This window comes from Solea senegalensis, unplaced genomic scaffold (genome assembly GCF_019176455.1).
Source record: "Solea senegalensis isolate Sse05_10M unplaced genomic scaffold, IFAPA_SoseM_1 scf7180000016018, whole genome shotgun sequence".
Taxonomy (NCBI): Eukaryota; Metazoa; Chordata; class Actinopteri; order Pleuronectiformes; family Soleidae; genus Solea; species Solea senegalensis.
In genome coordinates, this window is record NW_025321552.1 from 84,878 (window position 1) to 109,051 (window position 24,174).

The window sequence follows — 24,174 nt, forward strand, 5'->3', positions numbered from 1 at the left end:
ATGTTGTCTATGTACAGTGCCTTGAGATAATGTATGTTATGATTTGGCGCTATACAAATAAACTACTATACACTGATGCCAACATACTAGTGTTTGCTGACAAACTCTTACACACTGGACCATAAAGTGAACTCTGGCCTTTTCCTTCAAAGATGACGCGGTGTGTAGATGTTGCCTTTAACAGTGTCTTCATGGATCAAATCTGCATAGAGTGACAAGTGTGCTGTGTGTGATAAGCCGGTGGAAACCAAGCAAAGAAATGAGGTGGCGTGTCGACAGAGATGAGATGTTGCTCTGATTTTCCTCTTTTCTTTGGCCCTGCAATCAGCTGTAATAGCAGGACGCACAGCAAACGTGATGATAAGGTGTGGAAAAAAACAGACATCATTAGAGGAGCATGGGCAGAAAAAAAGCAGTGAATATCTCTCCTTTTAGATGTAATCACAGTTTGTTTTTTTGACGTGTTGAATCTCTGTGCATCGTGTGATTATAACTTCGATCAAATCCTCTTATTTTTACTTGAAATTCTGGACAAATTGATCATCTCTATATTTGAAGCGCTCTGCATATTAAACTGCCACAATGGCCATTCCGCTTGCACAAGTTCAATCATCACGGCGGCCATTTGTATCAATTAAGGACACCATCAGTGCGCAGCACATGAATGAAGCCTATGGGAAGGAGATGGATGCCAATTACGCGTGTTTCTTGGTGTCGTTTGAAGAAAGAAAAGTGCTGCAGGGGAGAGGAAAAAGAGGAGGAATAGAAAAGGCGAGTCATAAAAGAAACATTTATTAATGGCATCCTGGTGCGAGCGGATTGCAGCAATTCCATCTTTTGATGATGCCCTTCAGGCTGCATCTGTTTTTTTTCTTCCTTTCAGAAAAGCAATCAATAATACATAACACGGGCTCACATTATTTTCATAATAATCTACAATTGACAAGAAATGTTTGTATAAAATTATATACTCGGATGAATCAAGGCTGGCACAGTGTCGGGCCAGCACTCTGCAGAGGTCACGTCCTCTTATCTTACTTTTAATCACACATAAAAAAAGATAGATAAATAAATGAAAAAAGATTAAGAATCCAAGTGACATTCAGAGTGGACTGGTTGTAAATTGCTTACCCGCCCTGGTCGCTTTTTTAATTCAAAATACTGACGACTTAAGGAATTACTCTGAACTTCAGCCTCTTTCAGAGAGGGAATGTTTGAAAGGAACAAATTACCATCATCATACGGAACATGTGCTGCCTTTCATTTAAATGTAAATAAAGCTGTTCAACTGTTACATCGGACAAACTGGAAGGAACATGCATTCTCTTAACTACGGATGCTTTATGTCTGTCACCATTACACTGCTACACTGTTCCACCCATACACCATTACACTGTTACACCCATACACCATTACACTGTTACACCCATACACCCATTACACTTACTGTTACACCCATACACATTACACTGTTACACCCATACACACATTACACTGCTACACTGTTACACTACACTACACTGTTACACCCATACACATTACACTACACTGTTACACCCATACACATTTACACTTACACTGTTACACCCATACATTACACTGTTACACCACATACACCATTACACTGCTACACTGTTACACCCATACACATTACACCCATACACCATTACACTGCTACACTGTTACACCCATACACATTACACTGCTACACTACACCCATACATTACACTGTTACACCCATACACCATTACACTACACATTTACACTGTTACACCCATACACCATTACACTGTTTACACCTACACATTACACTGTTACACCCATACACCATTACACTGCTACACTGTTACACCCATTACACACATACACATACACTGTTACACCCATACACCATTACACTGCTACACTGTTACACCCATACACACACACACTGTTAAACCCATACACTACACACCCATACACCATTACACTGTTACACTGTTACACCCATACACCATACACATTACACTGTTTACACCATGTTACACGTACACCCATACACTGCTACACTGTTACCCATACACCATTACACTGCTACACTGCACTGTTACACCCATACACCATTACACTGTTACCATACACATTACACTACACTACACACGACACTGCTACTTTACATACACTACACTGTTACACCCATACACCATTACACATTACACTGTTACACCCATACACATTACACATTACACTGTTACACCCATACACCATTACACTGCTACACTGTTCACCATACTTACACTGTTACACCCATACACCATTACACACTGTTACACCCATACATTACACACTGTTACACTGTTACACCCATACTGTTACATACACATTACACTGCTACACTGTTACACCCATACACATTACACTGTTACACCCATACACCATTACACTGCTACACTGTTCACCCATACATACACATTTACACTGTTCCATACACCATACACCATACATACACTGTTACACCCATACACCATTACACTACACCATTACACTGCTACACTGTTACACCCATACACATTACACACCCATACACCATTACACTGCTACTACACCACTGTTACACCCATACACCATTACTGCTACACTGTTACACCCATACACCTTCACACTGTTACACCCATACACTGCTACACCCATACAACATTACACTGCTTTACAGCCATACACCATTACACTGCTACACATTACATTACATACACTGTTACACCATACACCATTACACTGCTACACATGTACTACACTGTTACACATACACTGCTACACTGTTACAGGATACACCATACACCATTTACACTGCTACACTGTTACAGGATACACTGTTACACTGCTACACCCATGCTACACTGTTACAGCTACACTGTTACACCCATACACTGCTACACTGTTACACCCATACACCATTACACTGTTACATGATACACTGCTACACTACTTCTCTGAAATTATTTCAGAAATAAAAAGAGAACAAACAGTGATGATAGAATACATAGTAATCTATCACCTTTAATTAGAGACTTATGTCATTGATGGAAGCTGATTTTCTTTCTGTTTTTAAAACTTTATCTGATAAAAACCTAATCATTTGAAAAAACAACAACTAATGATTATTTTCATATATTCACCCGTCTTTCTTTTCCCAGTTAAGCACATGTTTGGTCCATAAATATATGTTTATGTAAAAATATTGATCAGTGTTTGTCAAACCTGGAAATGATGATGTTCTCAAATGATTTTTTTTTGTCCACAAACACAAAATGATTGCGTTTGAAAGATTTCTTTGTTTTTATGAAGCAAAGAAAGCAGAACATTTAGACTCTTTCTTGTCAGCACTGCTGTGCACTTATATATTTTAAATAAAAATAACGTATAGACTGAATATGAAAAAATAAACTTTTACTAACTCGGCAGCGTTTATCAGGCCTTTCAGAAAAAAATTGGCAAACGTAAATAAGTAAGTAGAATGAATAATCTGTAATTCATTTAATGAAGATATAGGTTGTTTTTTTTTTATCTCTCCTATTAATATTTAAAGCCAATGACAATTCATCACATTTCATCTGTTGTGTAAAATATTTTCACAACTATTTTTTTTCAGCTTCTGAACTGCAAATATGTTCTGGTTTCTTCACTTTTCTAAGATCTTTGATGGAACATGTTTACAGACAGATTCAGTGATGAAGCTCATTGTTAGTTGTAGTCCAAGTGCAAATTCTGACATTTGCATCTATAAGGCAAATATGCAGAAAATGTTCAAATACAATCACGCCAAAAATAGTCTACTCTGCAAATCTTGCTTCTGTTTTCATATGAGATGCAGGTGTTTGTGTGAATATTTTTTAAAAAGTCGTCAACAGGCTTTTGTATCATGAGCAACACAGTTCACTGCATTACAACTGCGACAGCATGAAAATAAAAAATCAGTGCTGCTTTTGTTTGGAAATGCATTTAGTAAAAATCCAGTGTTTGACAATTTACTTCAAGAAACCACCTGTCTCACTCACAACGACAGAGGAAAGAGAAGAAGAAGACAGACGAAGACAAAGACGAAGAAGAAGAAGAAGAAGAAGAAGTCTGCTGTGTGTATAGAATAAAATAAAATAAAATAAAATATATATGTGGATATAAAGCTCTGGACGCAGAGTGACCATACACTGTAAATACACTATAAAATAAAATATAATCTACTGTTTATCTGTATTACATGATCTTAAAATACACTTATTACCTTTCATTTCAGATAAAAACTGCTTTATTTCTTTGGCTTTTTAATGTTAAATGAAAGATATTTCCGTGTGTTAGAGACAATGACATTGACTGTAAATGTGGTCAAATTCTGTTAAAACACAAATAATAAGGTTTAAAATGAAAGACATGCTATGAAGTGACTTTTTAAAAATACAAATGTGTCGTTTGTTGTTGTTCTGCAAGTTATCTCTTCACCATTTTCCTCCATGGGTTTCTTCTCTGTGTGTTTATAATACAATCTGTCACATATTGTTGTTGTTAAATAAAAAAAAAATGAATGTTTGTTTTAAATCTAAACACTGAGTGTTTTTTTGTGTGTCCCAGATGTTTGTGTGTGTGTGTGTTTCTTTTATTCTTGTGTTTTAAAGGAAACACACTTTCCCATGTGCCCGTGCACACAGCTGTTATTGTCATGACAACACAAGTCCATCATCTGAAGTGTTGCTGTGTCGTCCCGACGATAATAAAGAGACACTAAAACTATGATGTGTTGTGTGGAACATGAAGATATAAAATAGGTGGATAATAAAGAGAATCCTAAGTTATGGGCACTTCCTGTTTTTAACAGCACAGGGGTGATTGTATATCACTGCAATGTTTTCTGAGATAAATGTGATAAATGTAAACAGCAATGATACATTTCATTAACAGACTGCAGTCATAGTAATATTACCTTCATTTACATGTTCATTCCAAGGTTTAAAGCTCTTTAATCATCTTCAGTTGTAAAATGAATTGCTGTGCTGCTCAGTATTAGGAGAGTCTATTATCAGAAACACTTAAAAGGTACAGGGTGTAAAATTTAGCAATTACTAAACAGCCAGCTACGCGTCAGTGTTGTTGAATGTAGCTTTCAGTTAGCATCAACACCCTAAATATATTTAGTTTGTGGTTTTCTGTAAAAACCTGGTGCTCCTGATATAAATATCATTATAATCATTCTGGGTGAATGAAAAACAAAGTCACACAATCAGGTGACTGCACACTTAAGAAGAATTAAGTATAATTATTTCTGCCAAATGAAAATAATTCCAGCAGAACTTTACACACTGGACGCTTAACAGTCACAGAAATCACCTTTGAGCCAAAACCTCCTGTCCCCACACGTCTTATAGTATTTGGACCAGTATTAATATTTCTTGTCAATCCATAAGAGGAAAGATGAAAAACAATCATAAAGAGAGAGAACCACCGAAGGCTACAGGACGCGAGACATAAAAACAAACAAACAAATGTCAACCTTCACTATAATGTTCCCTCAGCCTCCCACTGCCCAAAAATCTGTCCCAAGCAGGTGGACTGCGAGGGCTTTTGTCCAGAAATTGAATGAGAAATGATTACAGTGATAAGCTCAACACCAGTGGGCTGCAAAATCACTATGTGCCAGGCTCCCTCACTTTCAATCACAAGTCACATTTTACCAGAGACCCCCCTGCAAAAAGTGTGCTCTGAATCAAAAAAGTCCAATACAATTTCACACACTAAGATATGGCGACAGCAGCGGCGGCGGTGGAACTGGAGGAGCGCAGAGTGCTTTTGATTGCGGCATACAAATTGAATGTGTCAGTGTGTGATGCTTTTGGCAAACACGGCGACCGTAGCCACATCTAAAACGGCTGATGTGATGCTGTAGAATTTTATTCAGCCAAACTTTTACTCAGTCAATAGATCAGAGGTCGCAAACTCGCACATAAATGTCTAAAATTTGTTTTTTTTTGTGAACTATACATTTTTTTGTATCAAAACAAACACTTAAGTGTCCAAAATGGTATCAATTTAGTCACAAAAATGTCATGCTATATCCTGACAGAATATGGTGGTATCATTTCAACAGTTGTTTCCCCTCACATTTGACTTTCAGGCTCCTATAGATGCTACTGTTTTGATTACATCATTTCGTCCTTACTTTAGAGGTACATATTTTAATGTAAACATCCATTCATTGTCTACCACTTTAGCTTCACTGTCAGAAAAACTCACCGCTGATCAGTAGGGGGCAGTGGAGACAGAACCCTGCATAGTTCCACTTTCACATAACTCTGGGACCATTTCTTATCATGTCAACAACAGAGAAATTCATTGTCTACAATTCTAGAAATGGGTATTTGATGTACTGTACCTTGGAGGCCAGGGCTTCAGCACTTTCTCTACATGTCCTCTCAATCTCCAGGTCCTCCTGAATAGCACTGACCTCTTCAATGACCATCTGAGACACTGGCGGAAAAATAATGAAAGAAAATTAGAAGCCAAACTTTTGTTATGGCCCCTCAGGGCTCAGGTTGTCACAACACAAACCAAAAATAAAACATTTCACTTTCAGACACCATTCAGTTTGTTGAAAAAACAACAACAATACTATTGCTAATTCTTATCTAATGTGACTCAGCATGTCCATGTGGGCTCCATCAGGGTTAGATTCAGACTGACAGTGTGTGTTTCCGTGGTCTCCAGGGGGGCCCACGTGTGTTTGTTAATTCAAGCCCATTTCCACTTAGTCCCCTTCAATGGTTTCAGCAAACCTACTAGAAAACATTTTACAGTTCTTCTCAGTGCTACCTCCTTTTGTTATGAGTGGATTGAGAGAAAATAATAAATCTTACTCAAATTGAGTTCACAAACAAATGCTGCCCCCACAGTACCTTATTATTAAAGACAAATAAAGCAACAGTAGCTTCTCTGGCCCAGCTAGTTGCAAACAACACTACATTAGAGCCTTTTATGTCAGTTTATATCAAACACATAAATCCAGAAATGAAGAGAATATATAGCATGTTGACATCACTGTCTGCTCTTTGGTAAAGAAGCTGTCCGTACGGCCACTATTGATACGACTAAAACAACACTGAACACAAACTTAAACAAGTTACCTTGTGACTATTGAACCGGATGAAATTGCCAAACAGTACGATTGGAACATTGTAATGAGTGTGTGGATACGCATGCCTTCTCAGTTTATTGGGATAAGCGCTACACTTGACACTGAAGTGTGGTTCTGATGCTGTTGTGTCTGCACTCTGAGTACAGCTTCACTGCAGAGAGACCCGTTGTGCGGCGTTATGATTTCAATTCAAAAGGAAGTGAACTAAACAATGTTACCGATGTAACTTTTGTTCAGATCATTTTCCCTACCTTTTTATTTTCCACAGCCAAGGCCGCCGTGTATTGAGTGTAGATTGAATACGTGAAGAAAACAACTTGTGAATAATATTTCAGGCTGTATGGATGTTAATATTTCCCTCAGAATGATGCATGTGATGCTGCAATACTGCTGTATTTGCCTGTCCCTCCTTGAGATGGGGGATATGCAGTCGGCCTCGGTGGGTAGTGGGGGTAGCTGTGATGGGCCCTGGCCTGCCTCCTTGGTGGGTGGTCTGGGGGGGACCCTGCTTCTGCCGGTGGTGTTGGCCCGGGGCCCTAGTGGGTTCTGGGTATGGGAGACTTGTGCCCCTGCGATATGTCTGGATGTGGGGTGATTCGGCCTCTGTCCGTGGTTTTGTCACTATCTGCACCCTCGGGCTGACCCTGGGTGGGGGGGCTTCTGCCCCACAACCCTCTGCCTGGTCTTCTGCAGGGTGGACGTGTAGCTCTCTCTGGGACTGGTGACTGCAGGTCTATCCTGGCCTGTGCGACTGCTGGACACCCATGACATCTGGATCCTGACCGGCCTACTGCTAAAACCCTGTCTTTGTGTGGACAGAACAGCTCTCCGACAAAAAACTATACATATTCACCTAAACCCGTTTCTGTGTGGACTTAAAGTCTGGGACCGCTACTCCAAGGGAATAACTCAGGACTTCCCGATGCTGCGAGCACTTACTTGAGTGCCGGTGCCACTGTTTACAAGTGGTTATTGACGGTGTTGTGTGTGAATTATTTCAAGTGATGGTCGATCAACCTCTGAGTTCAATCTGTCAAAATGATGGACAGCCGTCACAATTGAATTGAATTGAACTCCACAGCCATGGCAACACAGCCAAGCTGCTGTAGGTACTTGGCATCAACCAAAGGGTGAGTTTCCCCCAACCTGTGGATCCCAGTGGGGACAGGGACGCAATCATCACAGACAAGGGCAACATTGACAGCGATTACACTAAAAACCTCATTTCTTTTCTGGTTACGACAGCCAAGCGTGTGGATGAACTCCACGCACTCTCAGTAAACCCTGTCTGCCTTTGGTGAAAGGCTGACATCTTGCGGGAGACATTGTGGCCAAGCGTAATTTGAAAGATCACACAAAATAGAAATATTAGTCATCAAAAATCAGAGTAAAAATGGCATTTGAAAATGAGCTGATACCACACTTAGTTTACATTGGTATTTATTCATACATATATATAATAATGTATATTTATAAGAGCATCATGTCCACTAACTGTGGCTCAATTCACATTTAGCTGTGCAACATCACTTTTGTCATTTCTATTTTTAGAACTGAGCTGTGGGCACATTATGGGATGCCTGTGAGCGACTAGGTGCTGACCGGCACAGTTCTAACTTCTAAAAACCAACGCCATTAAACTGTTTTACTTGTATAATTCAAGTAGTACAAACTACACTTAGTGCTTCGCTTTGAATATAAAAGTGCAAATTAATACATTGCCACTTTTGCGATTTTATACTGGTTTGGTGTAAATATCACAAATATAATTAATGTGATTCATAATGTTACATTTGTATCAATAATGGTCAATCACAGGTGACTCCCCAAATCAAACTGTGTTTAGGGCACAAAGGCTTAAAGGCTTGGGCCGGCATTGGCATAGAAAACATCAATCAACCTCGAGTTTGGACTAATCTGAGGTAGCTGGGAATAAGGAGGAAAGAATTCACAATCTGATTTCACTTGAGCTGCAATCACACCTGAGTACAAAAAGGATGCTCTTAAACAATGCTCTGCCACTTAACTAATTAAGCATTGTGGCTGAGCGAGGGAGATATTCAGCATTAGTGCCATTGCTGTGGGCAATTCAGTCCCACCAGTGACACCTAATTAGGAAGTTGATGAACGCGACCGCTGGGCGATATCCCCCACGTCCCCACCGCGCCTCGCACATCAGACGGTGAATAGCACTTAGCTGCCAGTTTTCATTCTCGTGCTGTCTCTGTCTCTGTCATGCTGTGGCCACACTCGACAACCCTACCAAAGGACGCCTTGAACTAAATGACATGTTAATTATAATTACTGGTAGCCATGGTAAATAAACAGTGGTGGAAGTGTTGAAAGTGTATGAGAGCAAGTCGACGGGGCGCTCTGACTCGTCAGGACTGGCAGTCTTAATTGTAAGTTTTGGCCTCCCCGTCATCATCATCACTCTGGGTTTTTTCTCCCCTCTTTTTTTGTGTCTGTCTTTTTTCTATCCTCCTCCTCCTCTCAGGAAAGACAGTGATTACCCCTGTTGCCGATGTGCTGCATAATGGTATCAGCGCCGCCAACAGAGCAGTGAATTAAATTGTATCTGCAGCCGCTGTGAAGCCTTGATGAGGGGGGCAGATGCCTTTGTGGTGTTATCATTATAACACAATGGTCATGTTGTCATCAACCTTGCCATCGGCAATTGAAAAGACATGATTGTGTGTTGGGAGCTTTTTCTTCTGCCCTCCCGCTGCCCCCCCACCCCCACCCCGCAACACACACAACCAACCCTGTTGCCCCCCACCCTCCCCCAGCCGTTTCGTTGTGAATAGGAGCAATTTTCTAAGAGCTATGAAATCACGTAATAGGTCCTAATATGCAGCTGCTTGGCACAGTGAGGCAGCTCCTATTAACACGGAAGTCAAACACAATATGTGTTTTGGCTGGAGAATCACATGAATACGCCAGCGCGGGCCAGATTTATTCAAATCAAAACTCCACACAACTGTCACCATTACAAAGACAAACCATTTGCTCCATCTTTTGACATATTGTGCCCCCTACATCAAATTCTGTCTTAACTTAAGTGGTCACGGCAAGGCATTCAACCTGCAAAGAAAATCATTTTGGAATGAATGAATAAATGAATGAATGAATGGTGGACTGAAACATCAGGCTGGAGCAGTGACTGTGCATTTCCAAAGCCATTATCTGTGTCCGCCTCGTATATTCACAAGGTTGTGATTAGTCCACAGCAATACATGTTTATTTAGGGCCAGATGCAAAATTGCAATACTTTTTTTGGGCAGCATCTCACGACAAAACATTCCATCTCTACGCAGTACGAGAAAATGACTCGTCACTCAGTTCCACATTTCACTACTTGAGCAGTGAATCAGAGAGAGCGGCTCTGATTTCACACAGAGCTGCAGGACACCACGTAAAACCTGCTTCATTTCATTCACAAGTGTTGTGACTGCACTGCACGCCATCTTTAGTCACTCATGTTTACTGACGACCTTTAACTAACTGTGTCACAGCTACAGGCAGACAGACAGACAGGTAGAGACAGACAGACCGACAGACAGGCAGGCAGAGACAGGTACCATCTTTAGTCATTCATGTTTACTGACGACCTTTAACTAACTGTGTCACAGCTGCAGGCAGACAGACAGGCAGGCAGACAGAGACAGGTACCATCTTTAGTCATTCATGTTTACTGACGACCTTTAACTAACTGTGTCACAGCTGCAGGCAGGCAGACAGAGACGGTACCATCTTTAGTCACTCATGTTTACTGATACCTTTAACTAACTGTGCACAGCTACAGGCAGACAGACAGGGCAGACAGAGACAGGTACCATCTTAGTCATTCATGTTTACTGACGACCTTTAACTACAGCTGCAGGCAGACAGACAGGCAGGCAGACAGCAGGTACCAGTTTACTGACGACCTTTAACTAACTGTGTCACAGCTGCAGCAGACAGACAGGCAGGCAGACAGAGACAGGTACCATCTTTAGTCATTCATGTTTACTGATAACCTTTAACTAATTGTGTTACAGCTACAGGCAGACAGACAGGTAGGCAGACAGACGAGACCGATACCATCTTTAGTCATTCATGTTTACTGACGACCTTTAACTAACTGTGTCACAGCTACAGGCAGACCGATAGACAGGCAGGCAGGCAGACAGACAGAGTCCACTAACTTCAGTGTCAGTGACATCAGCATAATGTGTCCAGTTAGCTAAAGGTACAGCAGAACAGCACAATATATTGTTGTTTCATAATATATATATATATATATATATATACATATATATATCGAACATCACCTACCTTACAGCTAGAGAAGCATTTTGTTTTTGTTTTACAAGAAATCATTATTGTCCAGTCATTTATATTACTGCCACCTGGTGGACAGGAGTGGAACAGCTTGTTGTGGTTGTGGGTCATTCATAATGGTCCTGGTAATGGAAATGCAGACAACAACAGTACAACAGGAACATCTGAGTTCACTTCCATGATGAACTTACCTTGTTGGATCTCATTGAGCTCTGTGATGGCTTTGTCTCTCTCCTCCTCCAGCCTCTTACACTTAGAAAAGAAAAGAACAAAGGATCAACAGCATGAACCAGACACTGACTCATATGTGGTGTTTCAGAGGTTACACATCTTACATGTACGACATCAAATGAATAGTTCAAGTTTTCTGAGGTGTGGTTTGATGAGGAACTGTCCCACAGACACACTCTCAGTGAAAACATGAAGACAAAAGGCTCATCTACTAATATGTTTATCTTTAGAATATTGAAATTTGACAATCAGGTCTTAGTGTGGTAAACTGCAGATAAATGATGGACATTATATCACTCATCTCCAAACTCCGCCCCTTCCTCTCCCTTCCAGCTGCAGAGAAACTTGTCCATGCCTTTGTCTCCTCCAGGTTGGATTACTGTAACGCAGACCTCATCGGGATCCCTGGCAGAAGCCTCAAAAAGCTCCAGTATGTTCAGAACAGCGGTTAACCCTAACCCTAACCCAGGGTCCTGATGAGGGTGCGGAAGTACGAGCACATCACCCCCATCCTCCACTCCCTTCACTGGCTCCCCATCTCCGCCCGCATTGAGTACAAGGTCCTCCTGCACACCCACCACTGTCTGCACGGTGATGCCCCCACTTATCTCACTGACCTCCTCACACCACACACGTCAGCCAGGACCCGGTCAGGCCAACAGCACCGTCTGCTCGCACCAAGGACCCGGCTCAGGACATTACTCTTGTTTGTCATTATATATGATGCTGTACTGTGACAGAGACTAAACATGACCAGGTCATCAGCAGTGTTTCCAATAACACACTGACAGGTCATCCATATGCACATTAAACACAATAAAAACACTGGGCGTTACAGGAAATGATGCAGATACAGCGTTGCCTGATGGACGTACCAGAACACGAGTACCTTCAGTAATCATTTTTCATGATTTATCCTGTCGAAGGCCTTGGATGCATCAATAAAACATGAATACATGACTATGGTAGAATTGTTATTATCGTGTTTAGCAACTGTTTCCTTTAGTGCATAAATACACAAATCAGGGCATTTTTTGAGTTTTTTTTTTAAGGTTATCTGTAGTGAGATCAAACATTTATTTAGAGCACTTTAGAGAGAATACTAGCAAGGGCAACCTGTCTGTAATTGCACGTCCTATTAAGTTTATCACCTTCATGACACACACTAACAACACAGAGGTGATAGAATCTGGAAGGACACCATGAAGTAAAAATCCAGTAAAGCGCACACACACACACACACACACACCACTGTCCTCACTACCATGTTTAGAAAGTCCACATTACCTTCTTGTTATAATGTTCATTCCAGCCACATCAGTATTTGATGGTTATTCTTTCGAAAAAAAATCATAATGGTTATTATTCTGCAGGTTCCTCATGAGTGTGTTCTTGTTTCTTTGAATAAAGCAAAGAGCATATTTAAATCTAGCATTGTCCCTGACTCTAACAACACAAAATCATTCCCTCCAGGGTTAATGTTGTGCACTTTGTTCTTATGTCAACAAAAGGAGATGTCACCTTTCATCATACATGGCACATGATGTGGCTTTTACAGTTCATATTCATACACACTAAAGCATCCCAACATCACACTTACCTCCATGGCTGCGGTCTCGTGCTTCCTCTGTAGGCTTTCATACTCATGAAGAGCTATGGGGAGCAAAGGATGCCAGTAAGCCATCTTCATCAGTGAAGAACACAGAGTTCAGTCACATGTTCCTGACTCAACTTATCCAGACTGTGATGACTTCTCATCACAGTCTGTGGCACTGGAGCTGATATAGTGACACTATGAGGAAGTGCTGACTGTGCTGCTGCTGCCACCCTCCACAACTACAACCTGATCTTCCTTTATTACTGGATATTCATTCTTCTATATCGTCATGCTGGATATAATACAGTGATATGCACCATGTATTTACTTATTAGAAGTGTCTGCTCAGGTTTAAGACTTTATATTTAAGGCCAACGGTCATGTTGTATTGCAATAATCCTGTCCTGTTCCCATAGATATAATCTGTGTGTCAGGTTATGTGATAGATGTCAGTGGATTTAAACGTGGAAGATTTAGGTGAAATTATTTGCACAGAAATTGAAGTTAAAAATAATAATACTTGTTTTTTAAACATGAACAACAAACTGATGTCCAGAATGAACCTTTTCTATTAATATTAGCAGTTGTGTCCGCTCTACAGGAGGTCAAACAAGTTTGTACAGTAACACAAAAAGGACAAAGTAAACATGTTGTGAGTTCTGATGCTAAGTGAAGGCGACATAGAAATGTCACTTTACTGTAACTTTAATTAACCCTACTTAAAGATAACATTGTAATGGTACAAACTGTACTGCAATGATTTACTTAGCTACAAAAGTAGCGTTGTGATTTATAGAAAGTGAAGGTAGGAGTGGTTCATGTTATCAGTAACATATGTGCATACTTTAAAACAGGTCTGAGTGCAGTCATGTGACTGTAGGCAGGAGTTCAAGCAAATACACGCATACTCTCTAAGATATAAACACATATAAACACTAAGCTAAGTTGCTACTTTGAAGCTACATGGGGGAAACTCTGTGTCATTTAAGTTCGCTCTTAAACATTACTCTCATGTTTCACTGATATAGTCTTAACATCACAGTTATTCATTATTAAAACATTTCATATATATGTTCACAGTTATTCATTATTAAAACATTTCATATATATGTACGTGTCGGTATGTGACGTCACTATCGTCCTCCCGTAAACTTAGCTTCGATCCGCGGCTACAGGGCTGAACCATTTTACATACAGTCTACATGGACTGTACCAACTTTAAACGCTACATTTAGCTACATAAAACGAGCAATATTCCGTTTACCTTGGTTGGACAGGTGAGCGATGACATTCATTCTATCCAGCTCCTCTGCAGCCATGTCGACATTTGCTCTGGAAGCAAAGTTCAAGAGGAAGTGTGTCACAGACACACCTGTGTGTGTGTGTGTGTGTGTGTGTGTGCGCGCGTGCGTGAGAGAGAGAGAGAGAGCCGCAGCAGCACGTGTGTCACCTGTTAAAGGTGTATGGTAGAATTTCTACATGTATGACGTGTAACTGTCAGAGTGTGCACATATATACGTTATGTCTGTATGAAATATCAACAGCATGTCTTTGTTTTGTATGTCTGATGTTTTATATATTTATGTGTGTGTATATGTATGTATACATATATATATATATATATACATACATATGTATACCCACAGAAAAAGAAAACAGATTAATGTAGTGAAACTTGTTCATTAATCGTCAACAGTGTGTAGTAATGTCATGCCATTTGTTTTCGAGTGTAAGGACAATATTGGAAATAAATGAGAAATAAATGATTGAACACATCACATTTAGATTTTGCCTTCTCAAGGATTAAAAACACCATTTGAAAAGGTAATTTTCATTCATTTTCATTTCATTTCCATGACAAGTACATGAAGTGATATCAGGATTAGAATGACTTCAGTTCATCACAGAGAGGATATCGTGTGTCTAAAGTATATACTTATATATGTATGAACAAAATACTGTATGTACTGTATATAAACACACACATATTTGTATATCCTTGTATTCCAGAGAACCTGATTGTGGGTCAGAACTTTGTTATGATGCCACATTTGCATCAAACCACACTGTAGAGTACACGCTCTTCACATGATATTTATGATGATTAGATCACATCATACCTTGTATTGAGTTCAGATGACCAGTGAATGAACTGACATTTACATACTGTATAAAATGACCTTTATGTTTGAGCCATCAGCCTAAACCTGTCTTCTTTTTTCAGTTTCTCCCTTTAGAGGTCGCCACAGCATATCATCTGCCGCCAGCTGTCCTCATGTCCTCCATGTCCTCAACATGGTCTTCCTCCTGCCCAGCAGCTCCATCTTCACTGACCTTGACTCTCTTTTATCTCCTAACTGTTTGTCTGTCCACCTGTCGTCATACATGACAATGAAAGCAGCAAATGTTTGATGGAGCTGTTCCTGCAGTGTTCTCTCTCTTTAAAAGGCTTCGATAATAGTGACTTAACTACATTTTCTTTCTTTGTTTCTGTTGTGTTTTCCATGACTCTGTCTCTCAACAAGGCTCCTTCAAATCTGCTGCACAACTAAACAAGAAGTAAACTGCACATGTACTATTTATGAGAGTCTCTGGCCAAAGACAATCCTCTGAACATAATCATTCTATACATCCATACATAAGGTACATTTTCATCTTTCTAAGTTCTAACGCCAAAACACAACGTTCGTCTGAGACAGTAAAGTCAACATGAGATGTTTGATGTTTATGCCATTCCTTTATTATTGCACTTTTTTTCCCACTGTTGCACGTTTTACATTTTATGTTTACATTACATTTTATGTTTCTAATCTTTTTTTTTCTGTATTGTTTTGCTGCTATGTTAAAACAATTTCCCCTTCTTCTTTTCCTTTCTTCTATTCTATTCTATTGATGGAAAATGATGTCAGATCCTCCTGCTACGGTTACTATGGTAGCTTGCTAACATCAAAGCCCTAATGATGAACAAGCCTCATTGTCTTTGATGTTTGAAGACATGGGAAGAAGAAGATGGGTTTAAGGAAGTGATTAAAGAGAGACGTTAACAGGAATCCAGAGATTTTATACATGTTTTTGTTCTCTGCACTAACAGATCAAACCTGCTGTTACAGGTGAGAGAAACTTTGACTTGACCTGAGCACAGAGAGAAGAATCATGAACAGACAGGAGACAACCAGTGATGTTGATTACAAGAGCTGGACCAACCTGGAAAGCTGTTTAGCACAGCTTCAGACCTTACTCCAAGAGGCACTGGAACATAATGCCTGTCAGGATGGGAAGATCAGCAGGCTCATAGCCAAGTTGGAGGTGGAGACCGGAGAGAATCAGTCTCTGTCTGACCAGGTTGAGGATCTCAAAGCCAAGCTGGAGGTACAGACCACAGAGAAATGGACTCTTTATGACAGAGTTTGGTATCTTAAACAGCAACTAGAGGTGGAGACCGGAGAAAAGAAGTCTCTGTCGGACGAGGTTGAGAATTTTAAGGCCAAGACGGAGGTGGAGACCGCAGAGAAGCAGTGTCTGTTAAAAGAGGTTGAAGATTTTAAAGTCAAGCTGGATTTGGAGACCAGAGAGAAGGAGTCTCTGTCCAAACAGGTGGAGAGTCTTAAAGCCATCACTCTGATATACAGAGATGAGCTGGAGAGACTTAAAGATGCAGATAAGCAGCAACTGGAGCACACATTACAGTGTGAAAGACAGGCTCTCCACACAGAGCTGGTGGACATGAAGAGCCACAACTTCATGCTAAAGCAAAAGCTGGAAAAAGAGAAGGACATGTGTGTGCACCTCCAAAGTGAAGCTGGCAGCCTCTCCACCCAGTTAGTGGAAGAGCTGAAAAAGAATAAGGCTCTGTCAAAAGAGAAAGAGTCTTTCAGTGCTAAGCTGCAGCAGGAGAAAACCTGTATACTGCAGCTGAAGAATCAGATGATGCATCAGCACTTCACCCACCAGCAGGAGCTTCAGTCATCCAAACAATCCAGCCCTGAAACAAAGGCTCTCCTTCACAAAGTGGACGAGCTGAAAGCAGCAAACACCGAGCTCGCCACCAAACTCCAGATTGAGGAGGAGCTAACAGCCAGGCTCTCTTCAAAGCTGGACAGAGACGCCAGAAAGAACAAGTGTGTTATTGCTGAGCTGCTGCAGAGGGAGCTCACCCTGAGACAGTGGATGAGTAACCAGTTCCAAAAGGAAAATGACGACAATCAACAGGAGCTTGAGGCTCTCCATCAGAAACTGGACAGCCTGAAGGTAGCAAGCTCTGAGGACCTGCTGAGCAAAGAGCCAGTGTCACGAGACGCACTCAAGTCAGACGTCTGTGACCCGAAACTCCCAGAGGAAAATAAAAAGACACAACTCAACTTCTTCCACTGGCACAAAAAGAACAAGGACAGGAAGTAGGAGGAGTCAGCAATAAGTCACTCTCCAGCTGTCAGCTTCATGACTGAGCAGACAAGCGATTATTAGGGCTAAAGAAAAGTCGTATTCTTGGAGCATCAGGGACAACTCCTCCATTTACTCCACAATCCATGAAGTTTCACAACACAGAGGAATGAAGAATAAAGCTTCATTCAGGGTAATGTTCACTTAGTGGTCAATGTTAACGTCACATATAAGGGTTAGTTCATTTTTAAAACAGTAGCAAAGGCTAGAGTACAATTATAACAACAGATTTACGATGTTTAAGTGGTCCTGAGTATATACAGTATATACAGTAATGGGGTATGGGCGGGGGGAGTCAGCCAGAAGATAAACCTTATAGCAGCAACATGGACATGCTGGCAGGGACCGAACACTGAATCTATTAACAATACAGAGGAACTGCAGCGGCCACATGGCGGAGTAGTGGCTAGCATTGTTGACTTGCAGCAAAAACACCTAGGTTTCTAATCTGGTTTCACCAAAGGTCTTTGTGCTCGTGTGTTGGTTTTCTCTGGGTTCTCCAGTTTCCTCCCACAGTCCAACATAATGCAGAGGTTATTTAAACCCTTTAAACTGACTGTAGGTGTGAATGTGACCTTGTTGGTCTCTGTGTGGTGGCCCTGTAATGGACTGGCGCACTGTCCAGGGTGTGACCTCACCTTTTCACTCAGACGGCTGTGATTGGCTCCAGCGGCCCCCATGACCCTCAGGTGGATAAAGTGGCAGACGATGAATGAGTGAGGAACTGCATAATTAAATGTTCAAAACTCCGCAGAGTAGCTTTGACCTTGTATTGGCTATCGCTTTATCCTTCACATGGGTGTCGCGGGGGTGGAGCCAATACCGGCTGACATGGGGTGAAAGGTGTGGTCACACTCTAGACAGGTCACCTGTCCATCACAGGACCAACACACAGAGACAAACAACCATTCACTCTCACATTCACACCTAAGGACAATTTATAGAGTCCAATAACCTCTCTGTGTTTTTGGACTATGGGAGGAACCTGGAGAACCTGAAGAACCTGCAGAACCTGGAGAAAAACCCACACTGAAAGGCTCAAACTGCCGCCTGCTGTAAAACAACGTCAGGTCGTAAAGTGATGTCAGATTCTCCCGACACAGGTGACACGGTGACTTGCTGAGAGGCCAAACTTTTTAAGTTTGGGATATCAACAAACTTTGGAAGTTTGGGAGATCAAAGCCTTACTGACAAATGTCACAGCCTCATTGGCTTTGATGTTTGAAGACGTCAGAAGAAGAGAGAAAGAAAACATCATCAGCAACATCGTGAGCACAGAGTGAGTCAAAGACCAACCACAGAGAGAGAAGAACCATGAACAACAGTGAGACAACCAGTGATGGTGATTCCAAAAGATGGAGCAACCTGGAGAACTTTTTAACACAGTTTCAGACTGAACTCCAACAGGCACTGAAAAAGAATGCCTGGCAGGATGGGAGGATCAGTAGACTCATTACCAAGCTGGAGGTGGAGACCAGAGAGAAACAGTCGTTCTCCAATAAAGTTGATGGTCTTCAAGCCAAGCTGGTGGTGGAGACTGGAGAGAAGCAGTCTCTGTCTGACCAGGTTGAGGATCTCAAAGCCAAGCTGGAGGTGGAGACCACAGAGAAGTGGTCTCTTCATGACCTAGTTTGTTATTTGAAAGACCAACTAGAGGTGGAGACTGAAGAAAAGAAGTCTCTGTCGGACGAGGTTGAGAATTTTAAGGCCAAGACGGAGGTGGACACCGCAGAGAAGCAGTGTCTGTTAAAAGAGGTTGAAGATTTTAAAGTCAAGCTGGATTTGGAGACCAGAGAGAAGGAGTCTCTGTCCAAACACGTGGAGAGTCTTAAAGCCATCACTCTGATATACAGAGATGAGCTGGAGAGACTTAAAGATGCAGATAAGCAGCAACTGGAGCACACATTACAGTGTGAAAGACAGGCTCTCCACACAGAGCTGGTGGACCTGAAGAGTCACAACTTCATGCTAAAGCAAAAGCTGGAAAAAGAGAAGGACATGTGTGTGCACCTCCAAAATGAAGCTGGCAGCCTCTCCACCCAGTTAGTGGAAGAGCTGAAAAAGAATAAGGCTCTGTCAAAAGAGAAAGAGTCTTTCAGTGCTAAGCTGCAGCAGGAGAAAACCTGTATACTGCAGCTGAAGAATCAGATGATGCATCAGCACTTCACCCACCAGCAGGAGCTTCAGTCATCCAAACAGTCCAGCCCTGAAACAAAGGCTCTCCTTCACAAAGTGGACGAGCTGAAAGCAGCAAACACCGAGCTCGCCACCAAACTCCAGATTGAGGAGGAGCTAACAGCCAGGCTCTCTTCAAAGCTGGACAGAGACGCCAGAAAGAACAAGTGTGTTATTGCTGAGCTGCTGCAGAGGGAGCTCACCCTGAGACAGTGGATGAGTAACCAGTTCCAAAAGGAAAATGACGACAATCAACAGGAGCTTGAGGCTCTCCATCAGAAACTGGACAGCCTGAAGGTAGCAAGCTCTGAGGACCTGCTGAGCAAAGAGCCAGTGTCACGAGACGCACTCAAGTCAGACGTCTGTGACGCGAAACTCCCAGAGGAAAATAAAAAGACACAACTCAACTTCTTCCACTGGCACAAAAAGAACAAGGACAGGAAGTAGGAGGGAGGAGTCAGCAATAAGTCACTCTCCAGCTGTCCCCTTCATGACTGAGCAGACAAGCGATTATTAGGGCTAAAGAAAAGTCGTATTCTTGGAGCATCAGGGACAACTCCTCCATTTAGTGATGGGAAATGTAGTAAAGTTAGTTAGTAATTACAATAAAGCAATAAAGCAACAAGCACATTTTCACAAACATGATGAAAGTTTTACATTAGGAGCTACTTTATGTTCATGTCACGCTTATTTATTACTCAATTTAACCATAAGTCACAAAGTTTAGTTTCATATTTTAAACAATAGTGATAACAATAGTATAAAACAGTAATATAATATATATGTTTATCCTCTTGGCTCCACCTCATTATGTTAACGGTCACATTATATCCCATATCAAAGTGTGACAGTGTTTCATAGTGATGCTTTTCAAGAATAAGACACTGCAGAAACAAAACTTTTATTTTATTAAAGAATTATAGCCCTCACATTTCTCAGTTGATGTTCTTTTCTTTTTGTAAATGTGGGGCAGCAGTGTCCGGTCTGCACATAAATGGTTAAAGTCTGCCAAAGGAAATATGTGCATGATCAGCAGAGGTGACAGTGTCTGTCAGATATGAAAAACACAAGATTTCTCAAATAATTTACTTTATTCATGGACACAAACACTCACACAACAACATTTGGTTTCAGACACGTGGGAATGTTTAACATATACTTTCATATATTGATTTTATATTGAAAAATCAAAGAAACAGCAAACACTAGAACTCTGCATGTACACTAAAGAGATTTAGGTCCACGTGAAAAATACTATTACCAATATTTGTGTTCTGTGTGGTTTTCTTTTGTTTTAAGGTACTGACACAAATACAATAATCACTTGTTACAATTAGTAATAAGATCAGCACCTCAGTACTGACCCCAGAGCTTCTACTGTGTTTCCTGGGTTTATTTTGTCCATAAGTAAACACATCTGTCCTCCTGTAAACCTTTGTTGTGTAGGACAGGAGATTCTTAGATACTTTGTAGCAATGATCATAAAGAAAGAAGAATAAAGAATAAATAAATCTGTTTAACAATGATGATTCTCACAGGTTTCTTTTTTTAGCAATTAAAGGTTAATATTAACAAGTACAGACACTTTCCACTGACAACTTCTGGACACACACACACACACACACACAGTACATCGGGGGGGGATTCATGGGAAGGAGAAGAACCCTATGTGAGAAGAGTGGAGAAAACTGGGCAGAAACAGCATAGGTCACAGAGCCCCTGGAAGTGCAGAGAGGAGGATGCTGGGTAGAGAGGGTGGGCGGAGCTACGATGCCGCTGTGGCCTCAGTGGCGGATGGCAGACTCCCTGGGGTAAAACTCAGCCAGGGTGCTCTGAGGAATCCTCTTCAGCATCTCCTTAGGGAAGATTCTCAGCAGCTGCCAACCGATGTCCAGGGTTTCATACACGGTCCTGTTGTCGTACGGTCCTGCGCACACACGCACACACACACACACACACACACACACACACAAGTGTGTAATGTTTAGCAGAAAATTCATATACGACAGCATTTTATTGCTTGAAAATGATGCTTTGGTTTTCGTAGCCTTATACCATGTGACCATGTGTTAGTCCACACAAACCCACATGAGCCAATCCACGCACACACGCAGTTTGGTGACGCAACCTTCCAGTCCAGGTGGTGGCGTGCTTTTGTTTTGGTAACCATGGAAACTTGAGCTTAAATGAGGATGTCTGCTGACATGAATCACCCTCACTAACGCAGGAGACCTTTGTTTAAGACTAAACAGAACCGTGGGTCAGTACACACACACACACACGCAGTGAGTCAGCAGATCCACAAAGGTCATGTGATCATTGCAGCTGTGCTTCCCAGGTCCCTGGACTCTTTTTTTGGATGTTTTTGAACATCATGTGACCTTACGTCTTTCTGACAGCAAACAAACAGCAGCAGGGACACAAAGGTCCACTGTTTTTACCTTGAGCGATGAAGTTCTTCTCAAACTTCTGCAGGAACTCCAGGTAGAGCAGATCATCTGAGGTGAGTGCCTCCTCTCCCACCACAGCCTTCATGGCCTGGACGTCCTTCCCGATGGCATAGCAGGCGTACTAGAGACCAGAGGAGGCCGACAGTGAGGACAAGGTTCAACAAGACCGGGCGTCAATGAACGACCAGTATGAGCGAGTCCACTGCGGCCCGTTAACACAACATGGAACCAGTGTTTCAATCGGTATCGGGATTTATTTTGAAGTTGTGAATGAGTGAATGAATGAAGGCTTTATTTCCAACATGTTTAGAGAACAAAAGAAAAGATGTAAAACAGAACACAATCAAATTTGATTGTAAAATCTTAGACGTCAGAGGGTGAGATATAAAGCGGACACTTGTTACCAGCTGGTTGGAGACATCAGCGTGGTCCTTCCTCGTCATCCCCTCTCCAATGGCCGACTTCATCAGACGAGACAGCGAAGGCAACACGTTGATCGGTGGGTAGATCTGAGAGACAAGGTGTGAACACATGAATTATTCAGGAATATTATTAAGAGTAGGTACAAAGAGTGGGTGGAGCTATGATGAATAACATATTACCTTAAAAACGTGACTTTAAGTGGATGTTTGTGCACATGATGATATGATGAGTAATGAATACCTGTCTGTTGTGCAGCTGTCTGTCCACATAGACCTGACCCTCTGTGATGTATCCAGTCAGATCAGGGATGGGATGGGTGATGTCTATAAAGACATGAAATCAATAAGAACAGTTCACATGACCACATGTGTCAAGTGACACGGCACTTCCTATCATGCTCTAACAGGGACCCCTCTTGTTGCTATGGTAACTAAAGTCTCTGCGAGTTTAGAATCTCTGTGACTTTTCTGCTCGACTGTGATGCATTCATCGATGCTCGTAAAGGTGCACTCTCGTCTCCTCTCACAGCGACGTTGGGCTCATAGTGACAGTGAATGGGTGAAACTCTGATGACAGAGTATAATCCATATTTGAGGCTAATGTACCGTCGTTGGGCATGGTGAGGATGGGGATCTGAGTGATGGAGCCGTTCCTGCCCTCCACACGGCCGGCACGTTCATAGATGGTGGCCAAGTCAGTGTACATGTAGCCGGGAAAACCTCTGCGGCCGGGAACCTCCTCACGGGCAGCAGAGACCTAAAGAGGGGGGAAGAACAATGATGATGACGATGATGATCCATTTGAAGTTAATGTCCTCTTTACATTAAAGACAGAGCATTTTAGCAGCTAACTATTGTGTAGCAAGGAGCAGAATTAGCATTTAGCTATACAGATAATGATGGAGTAAATGTTTGATAAACACAAGTCTATGGACAATAAGAATGAGGGAAGACGTAAGAATGTCAACGATCAGCTTTTCAGTATCAGAAACAAACGAGGGATTTTCAAAGACGTCATTTCATCTCTTCTGTGGTTACGTTGACTTTGTCCGTTTCGTTAGCATAGACGAGGTAGCAGCCTATTCAGTCATGAGTCACATATACAGTATATGTATATATACACATATATATACTGTATATATATCCATCCGTTCCACCCACTTCTTCTTCATCATCCGTTCCACCCGCTTCTTCTTCATCATCCGTCCCACCTGCGTCTTCTTCATCATCAGTTCCACCTGCTTCTTCTTCATAATTTGTTCCACCTGCCTTCTTCATCATCAGTTCCACCTGCTTCTTCTTCTTCATCATCATCATCAGTTCCACCTGCTTCTTCTTCTTCATCATCATCAGTTCCACCTGCTTCTTCTCATCAGTTCC

General features: G+C 41.6%; 2 protein-coding genes across 3 annotated transcripts in view; both read right to left on the reverse strand.

Annotated features, from left to right (window-relative positions):
• Positions 1–14,692, reverse strand: part of shtn1 (shootin 1) — a 34,089-nt gene extending 19,397 nt beyond the window's left edge. Inside the window, exons 1-4 of one of the 2 annotated variants that reach the window (XM_044017908.1) lie at positions 14,572–14,692; positions 13,311–13,363; positions 11,671–11,731; positions 6,398–6,492 (exon numbers count right to left, since the gene is read on the reverse strand). In XM_044017908.1, the coding sequence (XP_043873843.1) occupies positions 6,398–6,492; positions 11,671–11,731; positions 13,311–13,363; positions 14,572–14,626 (264 nt within the window). In that variant the 5' untranslated portion in view covers positions 14,627–14,692. Of the gene's footprint in view, positions 1–6,397; positions 6,493–11,670; positions 11,732–12,997; positions 13,047–13,310; positions 13,366–14,571 lie in introns of those variants that run through there. The other variant, XM_044017909.1, reaches the window with a different exon arrangement.
• A 6,302-nt stretch (positions 14,693–20,994) lies between these two features.
• The window catches only part of atp6v1ba (ATPase, H+ transporting, lysosomal, V1 subunit B, member a), a 31,388-nt gene continuing 28,208 nt past the window's right edge, over positions 20,995–24,174 (reverse strand). Inside the window, exons 10-14 of the mRNA XM_044017906.1 lie at positions 23,401–23,551; positions 23,036–23,118; positions 22,777–22,881; positions 22,364–22,493; positions 20,995–21,849 (exon numbers count right to left, since the gene is read on the reverse strand). Of these exons, the coding sequence (XP_043873841.1) occupies positions 21,707–21,849; positions 22,364–22,493; positions 22,777–22,881; positions 23,036–23,118; positions 23,401–23,551 (612 nt within the window). The 3' untranslated portion in view covers positions 20,995–21,706. The remainder of the gene's footprint in view (positions 21,850–22,363; positions 22,494–22,776; positions 22,882–23,035; positions 23,119–23,400; positions 23,552–24,174) is intronic.